The sequence below is a fragment of the Aspergillus brunneoviolaceus genome (genome assembly GCF_003184695.1).
Source record: "Aspergillus brunneoviolaceus CBS 621.78 unplaced genomic scaffold BO95scaffold_10, whole genome shotgun sequence".
NCBI lineage: Eukaryota > Fungi > Ascomycota > Eurotiomycetes > Eurotiales > Aspergillaceae > Aspergillus > Aspergillus brunneoviolaceus.
Genome location: NW_020290740.1, coordinates 253,043 through 270,377, shown reverse-complemented (window position 1 = coordinate 270,377; position 17,335 = coordinate 253,043). Strand labels below are relative to the sequence as shown.

General features: G+C 51.0%; 5 protein-coding genes across 5 annotated transcripts; 3 read left to right on the top strand and 2 right to left on the bottom strand.

The window, feature by feature from the left end:
- Positions 1-321: 321 nt before the first annotated feature.
- Positions 322-1,673, bottom strand: BO95DRAFT_511648 (cytochrome c oxidase subunit VI; the record flags this gene model as incomplete). The annotated part of the gene is made up of 4 exons (XM_025591454.1): positions 322-871; positions 984-1,101; positions 1,249-1,294; positions 1,480-1,673. The coding sequence occupies 4 exons, from the start codon at positions 1,671-1,673 to the stop codon at positions 753-755; spliced, it is 477 nt and encodes a 158-aa protein (XP_025445783.1). The 3' UTR covers positions 322-752.
- Positions 1,674-3,416: 1,743 nt separating this feature from the next.
- Positions 3,417-4,771, top strand: BO95DRAFT_13113 (elongation of very long chain fatty acids protein). Its single transcript, XM_025580513.1, has 3 exons — positions 3,417-3,924; positions 3,989-4,271; positions 4,325-4,771. The coding sequence occupies exons 1-3, from the start codon at positions 3,514-3,516 to the stop codon at positions 4,660-4,662; spliced, it is 1,032 nt and encodes a 343-aa protein (XP_025445782.1). The 5' UTR covers positions 3,417-3,513; the 3' UTR covers positions 4,663-4,771.
- On the top strand, positions 4,772-5,274 carry BO95DRAFT_13114 (uncharacterized protein). Its single transcript, XM_025580514.1, has one exon. It carries the CDS (start codon positions 4,881-4,883, stop codon positions 5,145-5,147), a length of 267 nt encoding a protein of 88 aa, XP_025445781.1. The 5' UTR covers positions 4,772-4,880; the 3' UTR covers positions 5,148-5,274.
- A 1,174-nt stretch (positions 5,275-6,448) lies between these two features.
- Positions 6,449-7,266, top strand: BO95DRAFT_13084 (uncharacterized protein). Its single transcript, XM_025580507.1, has 4 exons — positions 6,449-6,806; positions 6,930-6,948; positions 7,147-7,209; positions 7,262-7,266. Exons 1-3 carry the CDS (start codon positions 6,555-6,557, stop codon positions 7,179-7,181), a joined length of 306 nt encoding a protein of 101 aa, XP_025445780.1. The 5' UTR covers positions 6,449-6,554; the 3' UTR covers positions 7,182-7,209; positions 7,262-7,266.
- Positions 7,267-10,981: 3,715 nt separating this feature from the next.
- BO95DRAFT_13069 (uncharacterized protein) lies at positions 10,982-12,760 on the bottom strand. Its single transcript, XM_025580506.1, has one exon. The coding sequence runs from the start codon at positions 12,577-12,579 to the stop codon at positions 11,098-11,100; it is 1,482 nt and encodes a 493-aa protein (XP_025445779.1). The 5' UTR covers positions 12,580-12,760; the 3' UTR covers positions 10,982-11,097.
- Positions 12,761-17,335: the final 4,575 nt, after the last annotated feature.

The window sequence follows — 17,335 nt, the reverse complement described above, 5'->3', positions numbered from 1 at the left end:
TACATGTTCTACCACCATTACATACCCAGTCTTGTTGACGAAGAAATTGCTTAAAATTCATCCTGAACTCTGGGGGGCGTTATCCAGGGATTTTTTTCTCTTCAATCCTGCTTCTCGGGTTTCGTTGTTTCCGGTGTGTCATGCTTATCTCTAGGCATGTCCGGACTGGCATTCACTGTACCTATAACATTTTTTCTCAATGTGTCATGCCATTGATGATGCTCTGGAAGCGGAAGCCCTCAAATTGTATGACCTTCCTGGTCGCTACGCTTGTGCCCTCTGGTAGAAGTCGACCATGAAATCAATGGCTCAATGACTTGCAGGCTTACCGGGTCCCTATCCACGAAGGCCCCCAATCGCATTGTATAGATCAATAACAGTAGAACAAGAACATCATCTTCGATTTTCCACACTTTAACCCCCTCAATAATACAGAGTAACAAGCATATGCTCACATGATTTAAAAGCAGCACTGGTATAGAAAAAGCACGCGTGTACTCTCCAATCCACCCCCTTTCCCCACGACAGCCAGGAAGCCGGAACGCGGCCATGTGAGGTCCGTTTTCTTTCCTTCTTTTATAGAGAAGATACACACACACACACCACCGGGACATTTCAGCAACTTCATTCCAACTGCACTTCTAGAGTATGTATACAGCGTTCCTTATCTTTAACTGACTGACAACATAAAAAAGATAAAACGACGAGACGAGACGGGTGAACTCCGGACACAGAGGGTTCAGGTTCTGCGTCTACTGCTCCTCGGGGTAGAGCTCCTCACGGAGAGGAACACCCAGCTCCAGGCGGAGCGACTCAAGAGCCTCGAGGTATTGCTTGTACTGTTCCTTGGTCTCGGCCTTGGCCTTGATGCCTATTTTTGACGGCCAAACAGAAGGGATTAGTGTCTTCTCGAGTAATGTGCGGACGGTAGATATGAGATCAATTGGGAGAAAAGTGGAGGACAGGAGAGGAGGTTATCGCACCCTCGAAGACACGGACGGCAGTGGGGAAATCATTGACACGACGGGCAGCCTTGAGAGCGGCGGTGAGGACCTCAACGGAGGGGACGAGATCGTAGGCGAAGCAGTTGTTCAGGTTACGCTGCGTTTGAAAGAATCGATTTTGTTAGTCCGGGCTGATATAGGTTCGAGCGAGAAGCGCCCAGCAATCCGCCCAATGGCAGCTGGGCTGATTATCAAGGCTGGGGATGCGAGTGGATGACGCGAGCAGGGGAGGGCATCGGCTTACCTGGAGCTCGAAGACATCCTGAACACCGTCAAATTCCTTCTCGAATCTATCAACAGGGTGGGTTAGAGGTGAGGTCGTTGACGGGTTTGAAGTAGAGAGCGAGGTAATGCCCATAATCAAGGCATCAGAAGGGGCCGCCGGGCTTCTCGGGTTCGGCTGCCCGTTGCGACCGAGTCCGGACCAACGGGCTTGCATCTGTCTCCAATGGCTCGGCAAGTTATTATTGCATACCTGTCAGAGAACTCCTCGAAGGTCTCGTCCTCGTGGTGGCCAGAGTAGCGCTGAGCGGAGGTGCTGAAGCTGGGGCGGCTGATAGCCTGAGCGATGGGGAACTGCACGCGGGCCCGGGGCAATTGAGCGGCTCTGATGAAGCCGGAGGGACGGACGGCGCGGGTTGCGACACGGAAGACGGAGATTGGCGACATGATGAGAAGAAGGTGGTGGTGGAGGTGGGCGAATTGGGGGTGGGTGAGGGGAGAGCAAGACGGGCGAGGTGTTGACGAAGTCGAAGTCAGAGGTTAAGCCGGGCTGCACTAGGATTTTGCGGGTGGTGTGAGGTTGTTGGTGCCTCAGGCATTCAGAGTATCCGCCCTGCAGTGGTCGTCCGTCATTGATAATCGCCGGCTTTTCCTTTGCGGCTCCCGCCCAACCGAACTTGGCTGATGCCTCAGGCCACTACTACGGGTATGCTGTCACTTGCCCAGAGCCCGAGGTCTGCTTTCTATCTGCCAGCTGTGATTGGAGCATAGGCGGTACGCAGCTTATAGCTCTCAATTGGCTCTCATTATTTGGCCCAGATCCCGTGGGCGGCATCGAGATCCGCACCCTTGCCCCGGAGATTACCAGTACCACCTCAGGCAGAAATTGTGCAGACCTGATCTGAGACTGGCAACAACCGGTGGTGACTATGGCTGCGGCCAGTCCAGTTCAGTCCAGTTTCCACGTCCTTTCCATGGAATCCCCAACCTGCCGCCGCTGGGAGACTGACAATTATGATCGACAGTCGGTCATCTCAATTTCCAGTCCAGCTCTCAGTCAGTTATTGGTTCTCCGAATCCTCGCCCTTCAAAACGGTTTCTTTCTAACATATATCCACCGGGATGTTTTCCATCAGCTGACTTTTCAAAAAATAATCTGTCAAAGTACCCCGCGCAGCAACTTGTTCGAGAAGCAAACCGTAGAAATTAGATCGGGGGTCGGAAATATTCCCCACGGATCTCGTTGACTAGTGTTTGGACCCTGGCACTGACCAGCAACATGTTTCATGAGTAAACAGTGAGTGATAAGTTACCAGGTCGCTGAGTTCTGAATCAGAGGTATACAGTGACCCAGACCCCTTGGCATAACCCTGGCGAACTTGCATGGAGATTATGTTTCAAGAGGTTACCGGGATCTCCAGGTTCGGAATTCGTATCCATTGAGATATTGGCAATGTTAGGATAGTACTCAGTAATCTAATCATGATCTCTCAGGGACTATAGTAGGGACTACACCAATTCGATGGTCACCAACTGGCACTGGTCAGCACAGCATGTGAAGATGGCCCGTGGTTAGTGGCCGCTTCCCTACTTGTAGTTATGACGACCAATTACAGATTGTCAATTAGGTAGATAACTTTGGTGACCTTGACGTGACATACAACCGGCGGAAGCGACTCTCAAAAGTTATCCTCATGAGTTTTCCACCCTCCTCTAGATATCGAAGTCATCTCTTGCTACGAGGCTTGCCAGCCGCAAACAGCGCAACAAGGGCACCAAAATCAGGACCAGCTGGCGAACCGGGAACCCGGAAGGCACATGATCGTCGGGCCCTAAGCGGACGCCCCCTTTTTTTTTTCCCAGTGGCCGAGGTTGCGCTAGTCTCTTTTCAGCCGCAGCGGACGCGCCGGAGTCCAAAAATGAAGACACGCTGAAGGATGGATGGATTCTCCTTGCGAACAGGCAGTCGAAAGAGATACCAAGTCCTCCTGCTGCTCCACCTTGTCCGTTCCCTCTTCATTTCTCTTCTTCCATATTCTTCTTCCTTTACTCTCCCTCTTCCTTATCCTTTGAATCGCTGCGTTTGCTTTTAACTCCCCCCTCCTCTTATTCTCCCTTTTTCTTACCCCATTCTCTGCTCGCACCCCTCCAACCGGCCTGTCAGCAGTTTTGGGAAGAGGAAGAAGAAGAAGCAGAAATCTGAGGTCCTTCACACTCCGGGACCTTCAGTCAATCCGTCCTCCTCAAGTCCTCCTCAAGTGATTAGGATCTTGGTCAATTGCTCACCATGGCCGCCGAACTTCTCCAGAGCCTGCCCAGGCCAACCATTGATCGGCCATTTGGCATCCACCTATGGCCTATCTTCGACAAGGCCTTCGAGCTTGTTGTGGGATATCCCGCCAGCGAGTTCCGCTTCGTTGAGGGCGTCACACCCATGTCTACATTCAAGGAGACTGCTGTGATGCTTGTGGCTTACTATGTTATCATTTTTGGTGGTCGCGCGTTCATGAAGGACCGTCCTGCTTTCAAGCTCAACACACTGTTCATGATCCACAACTTCTACCTGACCGCGATCAGCGCAACGCTCTTGGCCTTGTTTATCGAACAACTCCTTCCTACCCTCTGGAGACACGGCGTTTTCTACACTATCTGCACGCACGAGGGTGGACTTACACAGCCTCTGGTCGTTCTGTACTACGTGAGTCTCGCAACCGTTTCACATCCATCCGATGACCGAAACTAACCCGCTTGTTTGCGCTTAGCTCAACTACCTGACCAAGTACCTTGAGCTCATCGACACTGTCTTCCTCTTCCTCAAGAAGAAGCCGTTGACCTTCCTTCACACCTACCACCACGGTGCCACCGCTCTTCTCTGCTACACCCAGCTCATTGGCTTGACCGCTGTCCAGTGGGTGGTCATTGACATCAATCTCTTGGTTCACGTTGTTATGTACTGGTACTACTTCCAGAGCGCTCGTGGTATCCGTATCTGGTGGAAGGAGTGGATTACCCGCCTCCAGATCATCCAGTTCGTCATCGATCTTGGTAAGTCGTTGTCTCGTGACCGATTTCCGGAAACTCAACTGACCGTTATTTAGGATTTATCTACTTCGCCTCCTACACCTATTTCTCCTCGACCTACTTCCCCTGGGCTCCCAACATGGGCAAGTGCGCCGGAGAGGAATTCGCTGCTTTCTCCGGAATCGCTGTCATCACTTCCTACCTGTTCTTGTTCATCTCTTTCTACGTCGCTACCTACAACAAGGCTGCCAAGACTGGCCGTCCTCGTCGTAACACCGGCAGACAGGCTGTTATTGACATGGCTAAATTCGAGGTCTCTGCTCCTTCCACTCCCAACGGACAGGCCAAGTCGAACGGTGCCGCTGTGTCCACCGGACGCTCCAACGGCCCTGTTACCCGCTCCCGCAAGGCCTAGGTGCACGAGTGGTGAGACGGTCTTAGGGGCACATCTCTTCACTTCTTCGATGACCCGCTTAGCAAATCGGCTTCGAAGCGCGGATTCGTTCTCCCTTCGCTTTCACAGTCAATCTTCGCGCATCGCCATATTTCGGCCGAGCATGAGCGAGCCAACAACCAACCATTTCTGAAGCCGGGTTCCACACTCGGTCGCCAACACTTACAACTATTTAATGAATGACCTTGATGATAATGGTCGTCTTTGCTTTTCAACCAGCTTATGCATGTGGCCTTGCCGCTTTGCAGAGGTGGTATCGAGCTAATTCAGAGATATGTTCGCTTGGGGAAAGGCTTTCTACCCTTTTTCTTCTTCTTGGAATCAGCCGAGCAAAGACCATGACTTGGCTATTTCAGCTTGTATTCTACATGCTTTGCTTCGTCACGTCGCCTTTGTTCCGCTGGCTGCGGAGTCCCGACATATGCCTTTTTTTGAATCGTCTATAAACGGGAGGTCAACATAAATGTAATCATGGTTATGTGTTTTTCTTGTCATTGCTCCTTACCTGTATATAATTGAATACCTTTCGGACTTCACTAATTTTGAAATGTGCAATTGGTTTTCATAAACTTTTGTTCTGTTTGGCTTGCTGATTTGGGGCTTTGGGGAATCCAAAATATATACCTGTCGAGGTTTGAAACGTGAGGAGTATCAGCATGGAAGCTGTGGTTACTGGTACTATCCAGATGAACTGTCTGATACAGATAATCTTCTGGGGTTGAACGAAAATTCGCAACGAGTCTCGGCGTCAGCCCGAGACAAGATACCTTTTGGGATCCACAATAGGCAACATCCGTCCGCTTTGCTGCCTGCCTTGTGCTACAGTGCACCTGGGTTTTCGAGTTGCTGCTGTTGATTGCTTTTGTAGTCACTATCGACATGTGCGCAAGCATTCGAGTTACTCCGAGCCGGGGAACCACAATTGACTCAGAAGGTGAGGCAGACAATGAAAAGACCGAAAGTCTCTAGGCTCACACTACGATGAAGACGGCTCCGGGCATTTTGAGCCTGGAAATAAGTACTTGCTTTGCAGTGATCGACAGATGAGCCTGTCGTGGGTTTGGTCATGCTTCAGATCCGAATCTAGCGAAGACTCTCAGAGACGAGGTCTTTTCGGAGACCATGCACGTTGTTTTACTGTGCACGGTACAACCGCCATGGCCGTGCGCTACCGTGCGCTACTAGTATCATCGAAGACGATACCATGGTTTGTGGAATATCCATGTCTTACTCCGGTTCCTCTCCCGCTATGAACAATGATCGCCCGCGCTGCCTATAGTCCATGCAGCGTGATGACGATCAGGGTAAAATCGTCACTCAGCATATGTTCCGAATACTCAGCTGCAATCTATGCTTTCATGCCTAGCTATTGTTGACATACGATGAGTTCCCAGCGAGTTTCAGGGAATTTAGGGAATTATCTACCGATAAGCATTGTGGCGTACGCGTCCTACCCGGTGGATTCATCTCGACTATGGCGCAATGAGTTCGATAAAGCCGATGTTTATGGATTCATCCGAAGAGTCCTGACCAGCTTCCTCCCCAATGTCATCATAGCTGGTCGATCTACGAAGAACAAAGATTCCCGAGATCACCAAGTTCAGTGTTCTGTAGCGTGCTCTAACCAAGATTGTTGTTGAATCATGAACTCCGATTCCTCTTCGGCATTTACAGCGACATCCCAGTCGCAGATTTAAGCATCTCGAAAGTGCTTCAGAAAGACATAAAAGGGCACCTCAATCCTTAAGTTGATTCTTTATCAAAATACAGAAGCACCAGCTCAATCACTACTTCGACTCGTCGTCCCATATACATCTTGCAACTCCAGCACCGCCTAAGGCACATCAGTCACAATGCGCTTTCTGTCTTGCGTCTCTGCTGCCCTGGTGGCCATCTTCGCGTTTACCACCTATGCGGTCCCCATCAACGGTGGTGTCAACTGCACTCAACTCGAACAGCAGATCGCCACTCTACAGCAGGGGGTGAGCACGGCCAACGGTACCAACCCGGAAGGAGTCCAAGCTACTCAGCAGCTTCTGTACGGTGCGAGGCTCGTGCAGGCCACCGAGTGCACCAACTCTTCGCCGGTCAAGCGATTCTTCCCTGTGAGTTATCCGGTTCTTCTGTGATGTTTGATGGTCTACTAACGACGATATGTAGCCTGTAAGTAACGCGGAACTTGAAAGTGAGACGTGGTGATGCATGCTGACCCAAGGTGCTACTCGAAGCCTACTGGTCCGGTGAGTTGTTCCTACGATGTCTGCCATCCAGACGGGGAATACTAACTTTGGCAGATTGTGAGTCAGGCTCTTGATATAGCTATCTACTGACGTTTTGAAACACTGGAAACCCATGTTTAATCAACTTACAGAATGTGAGTGCTTTTCTGAGTCAGTCTATTTCATAGCGATTCGACCCAATGCTAAGCCTATATGAACACAAAAGGGAACATCCTCACTACCTCCGATCCCCGGATTTAACGGCACGGTTCCACTTCATTAATTGATGGTAATTGTTGCCTCTCCGGACATTCAAGACTCTTGCTCACGGGACTTCAAAGTCGGTAAGCTGAAGCATCACCATTCTAGAAGCCCTTACTACTGGGACTTCTGCCTCAGATCCGTGGTGCTGGTGAGTGCTTGTCCCATCTGGAATGATATACTCAGTCAATAACATGATAGTCAGATTTGTTGAAGATCCCCGATTGACACCCTTCCCAAGGCCGGAGATCTCGTTGAGGAGGAAAGCTCCGACAACGGGTGGATTAGATGTGAAGTGGAGCGGCATGGCCTTAGTATAGGTTTTTTTCCCTTTCGAGGTTTTCCTGTACTGTGAATGCGAATGCAGAGGCTTGCATTGGTTATGTTTTGTCGAGAATATGAATTATATATAAAGTGCGTATCTTGACTGTCCCTTGTTGTACCCTTATATCATCGACTTAGGACTGCAGGGACTAGAGGCTTGACTGTGTAGTGTCTCTGTGAAGGAAGTTCTAATCCCAGCACCACAGAAGAACAGACATCCATTATGCAATTGCAGCCCAGGAGATGTAGTACAGGTCAGGAGTTGAACTTCCTCTACCGGCGCGATCACTATCACTATGTGCCTATCGCCAACAATCAACTTGAATACCAGAAGACTGTGCAGCATCCAAGCCTAGATCATGACAAAACAGCATATAGCATATAATTGCTTGCGCTATTTCAGTGCACATGCCTCGACCTCGACGCAACCCAGCGGACGGACTGCTCGAGCTCCCCATCTTCTGGGCCCGTCCGATCTCATGTCCCGGCACTTCTGTGCCTCCCAGACGGAAGATCCCCGTGTCGAACATCCCTCGTGCCGTGCATCCCCGGAATGATGCATTACGTAGTCATGGCATGCTGTCGCGGGATGGGAGTAGGCTACTCGTCTAGTGTATCAGTCTTTCACCGTGCGCTGGTAGTTGAAGATGCGTACGTGCGACGGCGATGGGGAAGCGGTAGTTCTACGTATGGGATTGTTGGCCGTGGTTGTAGACTTGAGACGGGACGGTCGCGGACCTTCCCGCCTGCTAGCTTGGTGGAAGTGCCATACCAGTGGTATTCAAGAAGGCATTGTCCTGGTGCTGTGGCACTAGGTCTCTGGTATCATTTTGAAGAAGCTTAGCATATGTCTGACCGTAGATACTTTGTCGTTTCCAGTCTTCCTGCAATATGCTGTCTCTATTCTCTCGTGCTATGCTTCATCCACGAATCATGGACAGTCTAGAGAGCTGCTGCAATGAGCATCACGGATCCAAAAAGAAGCCGACCTCAAAGAATGATTTATTGACTCAGGAAGGAAATCCGCGAGAGACAAGAGGCTGGATGGGAAAAATGGCAAGAGAGAACGGAACGAAGGAAAAGCCCAGCAGTCGTAGGAAAGCGAAAGTAGGGATTTATATACAATATACTCCGTATCCTTCGGCAGATGCACCAGCAGCACGAGCCCGAAGAAGATCAGGTTCCCACGCCCATGCACAGCAACCAAGCTTTATTTCGCAGAACTACGAGTAGTCCCATTGAACCCACTTCTCCCAACAAACCATACCATTCAGTATATCCCACCACCTTCAATGGGGCACCAATAAAAGTTGAAACACCGGTCATCTCGCTTACCAATACCTGTCTCCCCCAACAACTATCGCAAGGTAAGGCAAGTTGACAACCCTAGTGCCTTTTCTCATCAACTGCCGAACCCCCCCGTTCCCCTGAATCATGCACCCGTTCCTCTCCATCTCGATCCGAGAACAACCGCCGGCCCCTCCCACCTTCCCGCGGGTCACCCCCTGCACCTCCCACATAGTCTAGTCCCAAGTTCCCAGCAGACATCATCGATCGCGTCGCTGTCGCTGTCTTACTGTTGCCTAGCGAGAACCTCACCTTTCCACATTCCATCCCTGACTCGCGCATCGCAGTTCCCAGGGCTTCGGCATGATTTGCCGTGAACCAATTCCACCCGGGAATTCAAGATCATGGATCGATCCCGAGGTCGCTTTCCCGCCCCACCAACCAATCACTTCCACTAGAAGCGTAGACCGGAATGTGGCTTGCCGCAACTCTACATTTCAAGGTTTGAAGGCTTGTCAATAGTCTTCCTTTGAGAAGATAAGCGAGGTTCAGCCATGTCCCTGAGGATCTCGGTTAAAATTCAAAATCCGTGAGCGGGCTAGAATGGTGACCCTACACCTACGCCTGCAGTCATCATCTCTTCCATGCATCCACGTTCTCTTCCTGACGGGGAAACGCGAGACTTGGAGTATTGCATACCGCAATATCCCGCGCGTGATGATTATTAGCCTTTCCCTATTCCAGAGCCAGGGTGGGGGGAGGGGGATGTATAGTACCCAGGTAGACGGCATAGACGTCTCCAGCATGGGCAGTCCTTCAGGAGTAGATACTGCATACCGCATACTACCGTACTCTTACATACATAGATTAAAATTAGATTAACAGACAAAAGAGGCACACCCCTCAACGACGATCATAATCTAGAAGAATGCACTCTATCTCGCACATCGAACGGGATCCCGAATGTCTTAGTCTAGTTCTCTACCGGAAGCCAGGATCTGATGACCGCTCCACACCACCGGGAGTGCGCACCTACTTTCGGAGTACACAGCCTACAAACGATGACCTTCCTCAAAGCACGATATCCAAACAACTTTCCACCGAAGTACCAAACCCAAACAGGCCAGATCGAAAGGCCATCGGCCCTGGTATTGTCCTCAAGCCTGCATCTGCATCTACATACTAAAATCAAAAATCATCGGCAAATATTCCAAATATCAAACGCAGGCAGTAAATGTACAGTGCAACCGGGGGGGCGGGGCTCATTGCCCACGGAATCACACCTTCACAAAATCTTGACCGCAGATAGGAAACCGATCCACCCCTCGTGGCAGGCCGAAGGAAAAGACATCCGGTTCCGTATGCGCAGAAGTTGGTTGCCTCCAGGCTGTCAGTTGAACCCGACCCGAAGTCTGTAGAATTCTACTCTACATTTCCAAGGTCTTTTTTTTTTTTCTCTGGTTCGAGTCAGTTGACGCTCCCGGTGGCCTTCCCACGGCAGGAACCATGCATGGCATGCTGAGACTCGATTTTTTGAGCACCAATCAAGTCTTTCATAAGGCGGTTCGTACCGCGGGAAAGCTCAGAGCTGTGCGATTATTGTGGAATGTGGGAACATGTGGAGAGGGTGAGCGAGGCAGATTCAGCTTCCGCCGCCCCCTCCACTCGATTGCCGGGTGAAGGCTCAGCTGCCGGGATCTCCGATATGCATGCCCGCCCACCATCGATCGGACTTTCCATTGAACCTTGGATACGCAAAGACAAAACCCGGGTGTCATCGCTACTGTCGGTTCCGATGTCCGTCCCGCGGGGACGAAACAGCTTCTACAGCAGGTTAACACCTACGTCTGTACAGTACGTTTACGAACGCGAAACAGCCACAGAAAGAAAAGCACGAGGGAAATTTGTATGACTCTGTCCCAGTTGATTCTGAGATCCAATTGTGGCCCACTCCAGGAAGGCCATCACATTCTGCCCGCCTATGACTACTTCGGTGATCAGAACACAGAAAGGAAAAAGAGACAGGCGAGGAGGTTCTGAGATAGTACAGTAAGATCGCAATATCACAAGCATCCAGTGCGACAAGTCAAAAAACCAGGGAAAAAAAAGGAATGCCGCCCCAGGCAGTTGAAGTACAGACCAAAAACAAATCCCATGGAAGCAGACGCTAAACCGACGAAGAACGCCAAAGTAGAGACGTGACGCGACAAATAAAAAAACCTTTTCCCCAAAACGTAGAAAGAAGAAGTAAAGATGAAACACTAGATCGAGCAATTCTTCCCGTGTTATCTCCGCAAATTAAGCATTATTTCTGGATGGTGGACTTTCTCCTGCCTCGTAACATGAATCCCATGAAACCAGAACTCGAACTCTTGGCGGCTGGTTCCGCACTGTCGGCCTTAGCGCTTCGGCTGTACCGAAAACTCTTCTTCCGCCGCGCAGCCTTGGCGCCCGACGCGGCGGCTTCGCGTGGGTCCAAGCTGTAGACGCTCTCCACTTCCGACCGCAGACTGCTGGCTGAGTACACACTAGACGCCGTCGAACTGTGCATAAGCGAGGCGGCTGCCGTTGGGGGCCGAAACCCTCGGTTGCCAGGCATGCTGGACGTGCTGTAGGTGGAGCCCGAGCGGTGGCGGTTGAATGTGGGTGATGAGTAGTAGGGAACAGGACTGGAAGTGCGGGACGACGGCAAACTGTAATCGGAGCCAGCGAAGGAGTGAGAGAGCGACACAGATCGGCTGTGAGATTCATCGGCGGCATGATTGGACGTGTGGCGGGGAGGAAAGGGCGAATAGCCCCCATGGACGGTCTGCATGGATGGGGGTCGACGGAGAAGACTGCCTTTGGGTCCCCGGTTTGCAACATGCTCGGCAGAGGTCTTTGGTCGATTGACTGCCATGGATTGCGAGCGCATATTGGTGGGCTGGGGAGTTTCGGGCACATCTGCCAAAGCTCGAGGAGCAACAAACGGGTCGGTGTCCGCTCGCCGAGGATGCTGCCCCGCATAGCGGCCATGTAATTGCAGGCTACCACGCTTCAAGTAGAAGGCGGGATCTGGTCGTCTCTCGCTCAGGAGCGGTTGCGATTTGATTGCCTGGTTGAGGGAGTACAGCCCTTTACCACTTGGATATCGGTCTGGTTCAGTCGTCGCTGAAATGGCTGACATGGGCTCGGGCTCCTCTACCACCGGGCCATCGGTGACTGGGCTTATTAAGATCAGATTAGGCTTAGCAATAGGCTCGACAATGGTGACTTTCTCAGCCACGCAGACATCTGAGTCGTCGACTGAGTCGTCAAGCGAGTAAACAGAACAAGGGGAAGAAGATCGAGAGCGACGCTGATGTCGCAGCGATTGCGGAGGTTGATAAACAGTAGGTTGCAAGAAGACTGGAGACCGCAGTGGAGAGGTGCTGCCAGGCGATGGCAGCTCGATGATCACGTCGTCATCATCGTCAAACATGTAAGACTCCGGCACAAACGTCGTTCCACTGCTACGTTTCACGGTGTCTAGCGAGACTGGCCGAGAGGTCTTGCCTGTGGCAGCATGCGTTGACAATAAGCGGGCGAAGGCGGTCTGGTCTGATGGTGATTGAGGGGAGTTGACGCTGGAAACCTCATCCGCGCTCATGTCTGAATCATATGGACCGGCGGTTTTGATGGGCGAAAATGCATGGTCATGGGATCCCAGCTCCGATTCGGAAGTCTCCTCCTCCTCTGATTCGTATTGTCGAGGAAGAAGCTGCTGGTTCAGGTAGTCTAGGTCTAGAGGGGCTGCCGTCTGATACATGGTGATGTGAAGTGGGAAGGTCGAGAGAAGAACGAAATAAAAGGAGAGAAAAGTGATAGAGCCCCCAAGCCCGGCAGGTACTCAATAATAAGGAAAGATTAAGTGGATGAGACTAGTGGGCCAACCCATGTACACAACAAACAACGAGTGGGAACAAGTGAAAAGAAAAGAAAGAACGTGAGAGGAAATGGTATGAAGATAAGAGAAGGCAAACGAAACCGACAACCGACAGGAGAAGAGAATGGATGTCAATTATACCGGACAGGGACTGGACAGGGTTAGATGGGCCACACGGGTTGGTATGCTCGAAACGGAGTGGAGCTGGTGACCCTCCGTTGAGGTTTGTTGGAACGAAGCCACCGAATGCCATCCGATCACACAACTTCCGGAGTGAACGGACCAAGAGCTCCACTAGGGGAGGAGGGGGGAGGGGAGCAAGTCAGAAGAGGGCATTGGGGATTGCAGGAAAAGCAATGCTGCATGACACGTGCGCCACCAGGGGAAGACCTAGGACGAAGTGAGTTTAGAGACCGAAGTTGTCTTCTTTTTTTTGCTTTTCTTTTTTTTGTTCCTCCTCTGTATCCTGCTTGGTTGGCGCTAGTGATCTGTACCTCGGCCTTAGTGGCAGTCACTGTACCTTAGCCAGGTACTACTGCTGAGGAACTTGAACCTGGATGAACAAGAGGATGAGAATCCAGGACGCGCGAAGAGAATGAAGGTGGTGCTTACGTTTCCATCCTTGCCTGATCCTCCTGCAGCCCCAGGGAGGTGTGGGTGTGGACACTGGAAGCTCAGGGACAGTTCAGCCGACCCTTGCATAGACGGGGTATTGTTCATCGTCATCACCACACTCCTGGCCCGGAAAAGCAATGATAACCGACGAGATTGAGCCAAATTGTGGAGGATTCCGGCGCCACGAGAGGGACTATACAATGAGTAAAAGCATGATTTGGGGATTTGGGTTCACAGCGGCCATGAGGAAGGGGGAGGGGAGGGAGAAGCGGAAGAAGCGCTAAGAGATTGGACGTATCAACGTGAGCTGTCGGAGATGGATGTGTGTGGTGGTGGGGGGGGGGGACAAGGTGCCTAGGTGCCTGAGTGCCTGAATGCCTGGAAATTGAGGGGGAAAAGGAAGCTCAAAGAGGGAAAGGAAAGTCCGTGGCGCGCATCAATGGCGGCCACATCTAGATTGCTGGTTCCCCCAATTCTCAATTCACCACCACCAAATCACCAATGATGATGAGGATCGACTCATGCCAAGCCCGGTATGGCCATGTGGATAGGTAAAGTAGTAGGTAAGTGAGTCAAGCTAAAGCTCAGCTCAGTGAAAGTGCATCCTTCAATCTTTACGGTAGTATTCCTTCCGATGGATAATCTCATTTGTTGGCCTTTCTATCTGATTCGTGACCATCTCTAATTCCTGAACCTGTTCCTGTTTGTTCGTTCCTCTCTTGTCCTGGGCTATCCTCCGCATTTTCCCAAACTACCGGCAGGATCTCTTGCAACCCTAATTGCTTACTTGACTTTCCCAGCACCTCCTCATGCGTCGGACATACGTACTACTCACTGCGGGTTGAATAATAGCGACAAACTCTCTCCTTGTCCCTGGCCCGATCGAGCTTTGGCCCGGTTCCACCCTAACCCAAGACCTTTGGTGGGGGTGCCTGGTTGGTTTCTCATTTTAGCCTCGATGCCACCGCATTCGATCAGAGCATCAGTCAATTTTGACTCTGAACAATGGTCTATCAAATGACACAGTGCACTGACACCACTCGATGGAGAAACCGCACACAAAGGTGCATTGATACTACTCCTATCACTGCCACCAGGGATTTGATAGATACTCTCCAGATCGTCTCCCAGCAATTGTCCCGTTCGTGCCGTTGAGAAACCCTGTGTATTCAACGCCGCCGCTCCAGGACGGTGGAGCATGTTTAATTCAAACACACCAGGCCCCAAAGCAGGTGAACTTCTTCCCGCTTCGACTTCCTCACCGACTCAGAATGCCCGTCTTCCTTTCTGGAAGACTTTTTTACTTTAATGAAAAAATCTTTTTCCTCACTGGAATATATTCCATGGCAAGCAAGAAAATATTTCTCGTCCTCAGTACTCAGGAACAAGTTTGCCCCTATTCCAGAGGCACTAAACATTACCCACTTTTTGAGACCATGCGGCGCCAAGGCCGATTGACCCGACCGGCGAATGGGAGTTTTTCTTCTCCCCTGACCCTCTTTTCCCCAGCAATATCAACTGGAGACGGTGGATAGACGCAAAGCTCCCTGCAGCGACGGTGCCCTGTCCTTGCAGCAAAGCCATGCATCGCCACCATTTTCTTCAATTCTGCCAGGGCGGATGAAGTCGTACAGACAATAAGGCACAGAGAATGGCCGCAATTAGAGGTCTAGTTGTTGGAGCTTCCCTGAAAAGTATAGGCAATAATAACACACACAAACGACAAACTGTCCATCCGTGATCTCCGAAGATCCAAGTTCGCATAGGCCTCGAGGATCACCAAAGACAGTGAGTATCCGGAAAAGACGGGAAAATCCTCGCTCGAATCATTCGGCGATCCCCCGTCAAACTGGTGGTGGTAGGATAATCTTCGGTGTTATCCGCCCGCCCAGAGAATAAGGATCGCCCAAAATAGATATGATAATCCATGATCTGATGCCACGCCGCTCAACCCCCATCGAAACAGAATTCGAACCAGACAGAATGTTGTATAGAGCCAAATGAATGAACTATCATTCAGGAACTCCAATTTCCCCAAACCGCCAACGGCCGAACTGTATTCGACCTGCAGGAACACGTCCAAACGGTGGTTGCAGCTTGAAACAGCCGAATTGCATGGAGGAGGGGCCAGGGGTAGATTGGTCCGCCTCTTGGTTTGCTTGGTCCGCCCCAAAGGAAAAGAAAAAGCAACGAAGCTTGTGCAGTTGTTGTTTGTTCGTTTGCCAGAGGAAGAATTTACCAAGTACTCCGTACTTGACGAGGGATTCCAATCCTGACTGATGCAGATGCAGATGGCTGGTCGTAGCACGGAGGACTTGCTTATCGTAGTATAGAGAGGATGGACGACCGTGCTTTCGGCAGACTAACTAAACCAACTGTATTTTTAGCTCTGTTTCTGTCTACTCCATCGTCCTCTCCCCTTGCTGGCCTCACCACCACCACCACCACCACCACCACCACCATCCTTCATCCCACTGATACGCAAACTCAATGCAACCCCAGCGCTTCTGCGCGCGAAGCGATCAACAATTGACACTCATGCACTGTACGTCTTACCTCCAATTTCATGCGATCTTGTTATCTTGGTTTAAATTTAGCTGGGCAGAATTGGAATTATTCCGTGCCGTGCGTCCTACCTACCTACAGAGCACTGTACACTTTGAATTACTATCTGATACTCCTGATGTGCAGTACATCATTGTACCTATCATCTGCATAAAAGCCCAGCCACAATATACCCCCCCTTGCCAGACACTGCGACGTGACGTCGACAGCAGACGGGCAATTTTCTGCCTCCGCTCAAGGAGCACATTCTCTCCCCAGACCAAGCTTCGTAGCTTTTTTTTGTCTTTCTCCCCCAGACACCCCTCCCAAGGCAATCCCCAATGATCCTCCCGGGCGTTGATTGACGACCACAAAGGAAGCATTCATTGTTTCAGCAGCCGCTGTAACAATTGCTTCCGCCAATATTCATCGTCGCAAGATCAATAATGAACAATTATCGCCACTAATTCCGTCCATGGCCTGGTTCTTGCTCTCACGCCGGGCGAGGTCTGGATAGACTCGACTCCATTGAAACAGGATTCTTTTCGCTCCAAGCCCACCCTTTGCCCGCCTCTCCCAGCGGTTGAGGGACCCATTGCCCTGACACTTTCTGGAAGAAGCCAAGGCTAATGCGACAAGAGGGGGCAACAACCGGAGAATTATGGTCGGGGGGATGAGCCGCTGTGCTGCTTGATTTGGGGAGAAGATAGCCAAGCAACTTTATCGCTGAGCGCCCGGGGGGAGCAGGTTCGCTTTGCGATCACCACGCTATCGAAATGGGGGAGGGGGCGTTTCAAGTGTTCTATATATGGGAGCAGCCAACGTCAGTTTTCTGAAACGCGAACGTATTCTGACAAATCTCTGCACATTATAGAACGCCACCGGTTCCCACTCGAGGATCTGAAGATACACAACAACCAAGGTTCAGATGAGAGAGGTGTGTTATCGGGGAGGGGGACGGAGTACGCACTATACCTCAGTAAAAAAGGGCTTGTCAGAACACACGGGCCCGACACTGTAGCTTTTGGAGTGCTCCACTACCTCACAGTGCAAACATTATGACCCTCCCCCCGCAACCATCAACACACCGCTAAAGTCGGGCGCGCGCATCTGTTGTCGTCAAGATATACCTTAAGGGTAAGAATGGGTGACATGCGCCCTTGACCAGCAAGAGAAGTACGCAGGATCAAAGGGGGGTCAAACATCCTCGTTCTATAGACCGTCCATATAACCGGCAAATATAAGCATAAGCAGACAGTACCAAGAAAGAATCTTCATATCCCACACCTCACTTCTATTTTTTGCTTTCCCCCCCCCTTCCCTCTCCGTCCTCCGTGCCATAATGCTGTGTATTATTGCTCGACCCACTCAATCTTTCGTTATTCTTCAACCGTGCAATATAAACTGCGGAGACCTCCCGAGCGTTGCGGCCGCCAACGGCCTTCCTGCTCTCCCTGGCCTGTTTAACTTAGTACAGTAA

What these genes read in the sequence shown, in the direction of transcription:
- BO95DRAFT_13113 (XM_025580513.1), top strand. Translation starts at nt 3,514, where the DNA reads ATGGCCGCCGAACTTCTCCAGAGCCTGCCCAGGCCAACCATTGATCGG. An exon ending in CTCTGGTCGTTCTGTACTAC is followed by an intron (nt 3,925 to 3,988) that starts GTGAGTCTCGCA and finishes GTTTGCGCTTAG; the next exon opens with CTCAACTACCTGACCAAGTA. An exon ending in CCAGTTCGTCATCGATCTTG is followed by an intron (nt 4,272 to 4,324) that starts GTAAGTCGTTGT and finishes ACCGTTATTTAG; the next exon opens with GATTTATCTACTTCGCCTCC.
- BO95DRAFT_13114 (XM_025580514.1), top strand. Translation starts at nt 4,881, where the DNA reads ATGACCTTGATGATAATGGTCGTCTTTGCTTTTCAACCAGCTTATGCA.
- BO95DRAFT_13084 (XM_025580507.1), top strand. Translation starts at nt 6,555, where the DNA reads ATGCGCTTTCTGTCTTGCGTCTCTGCTGCCCTGGTGGCCATCTTCGCG.
- BO95DRAFT_13069 (XM_025580506.1), bottom strand. Translation starts at nt 12,579, where the DNA reads ATGTATCAGACGGCAGCCCCTCTAGACCTAGACTACCTGAACCAGCAG.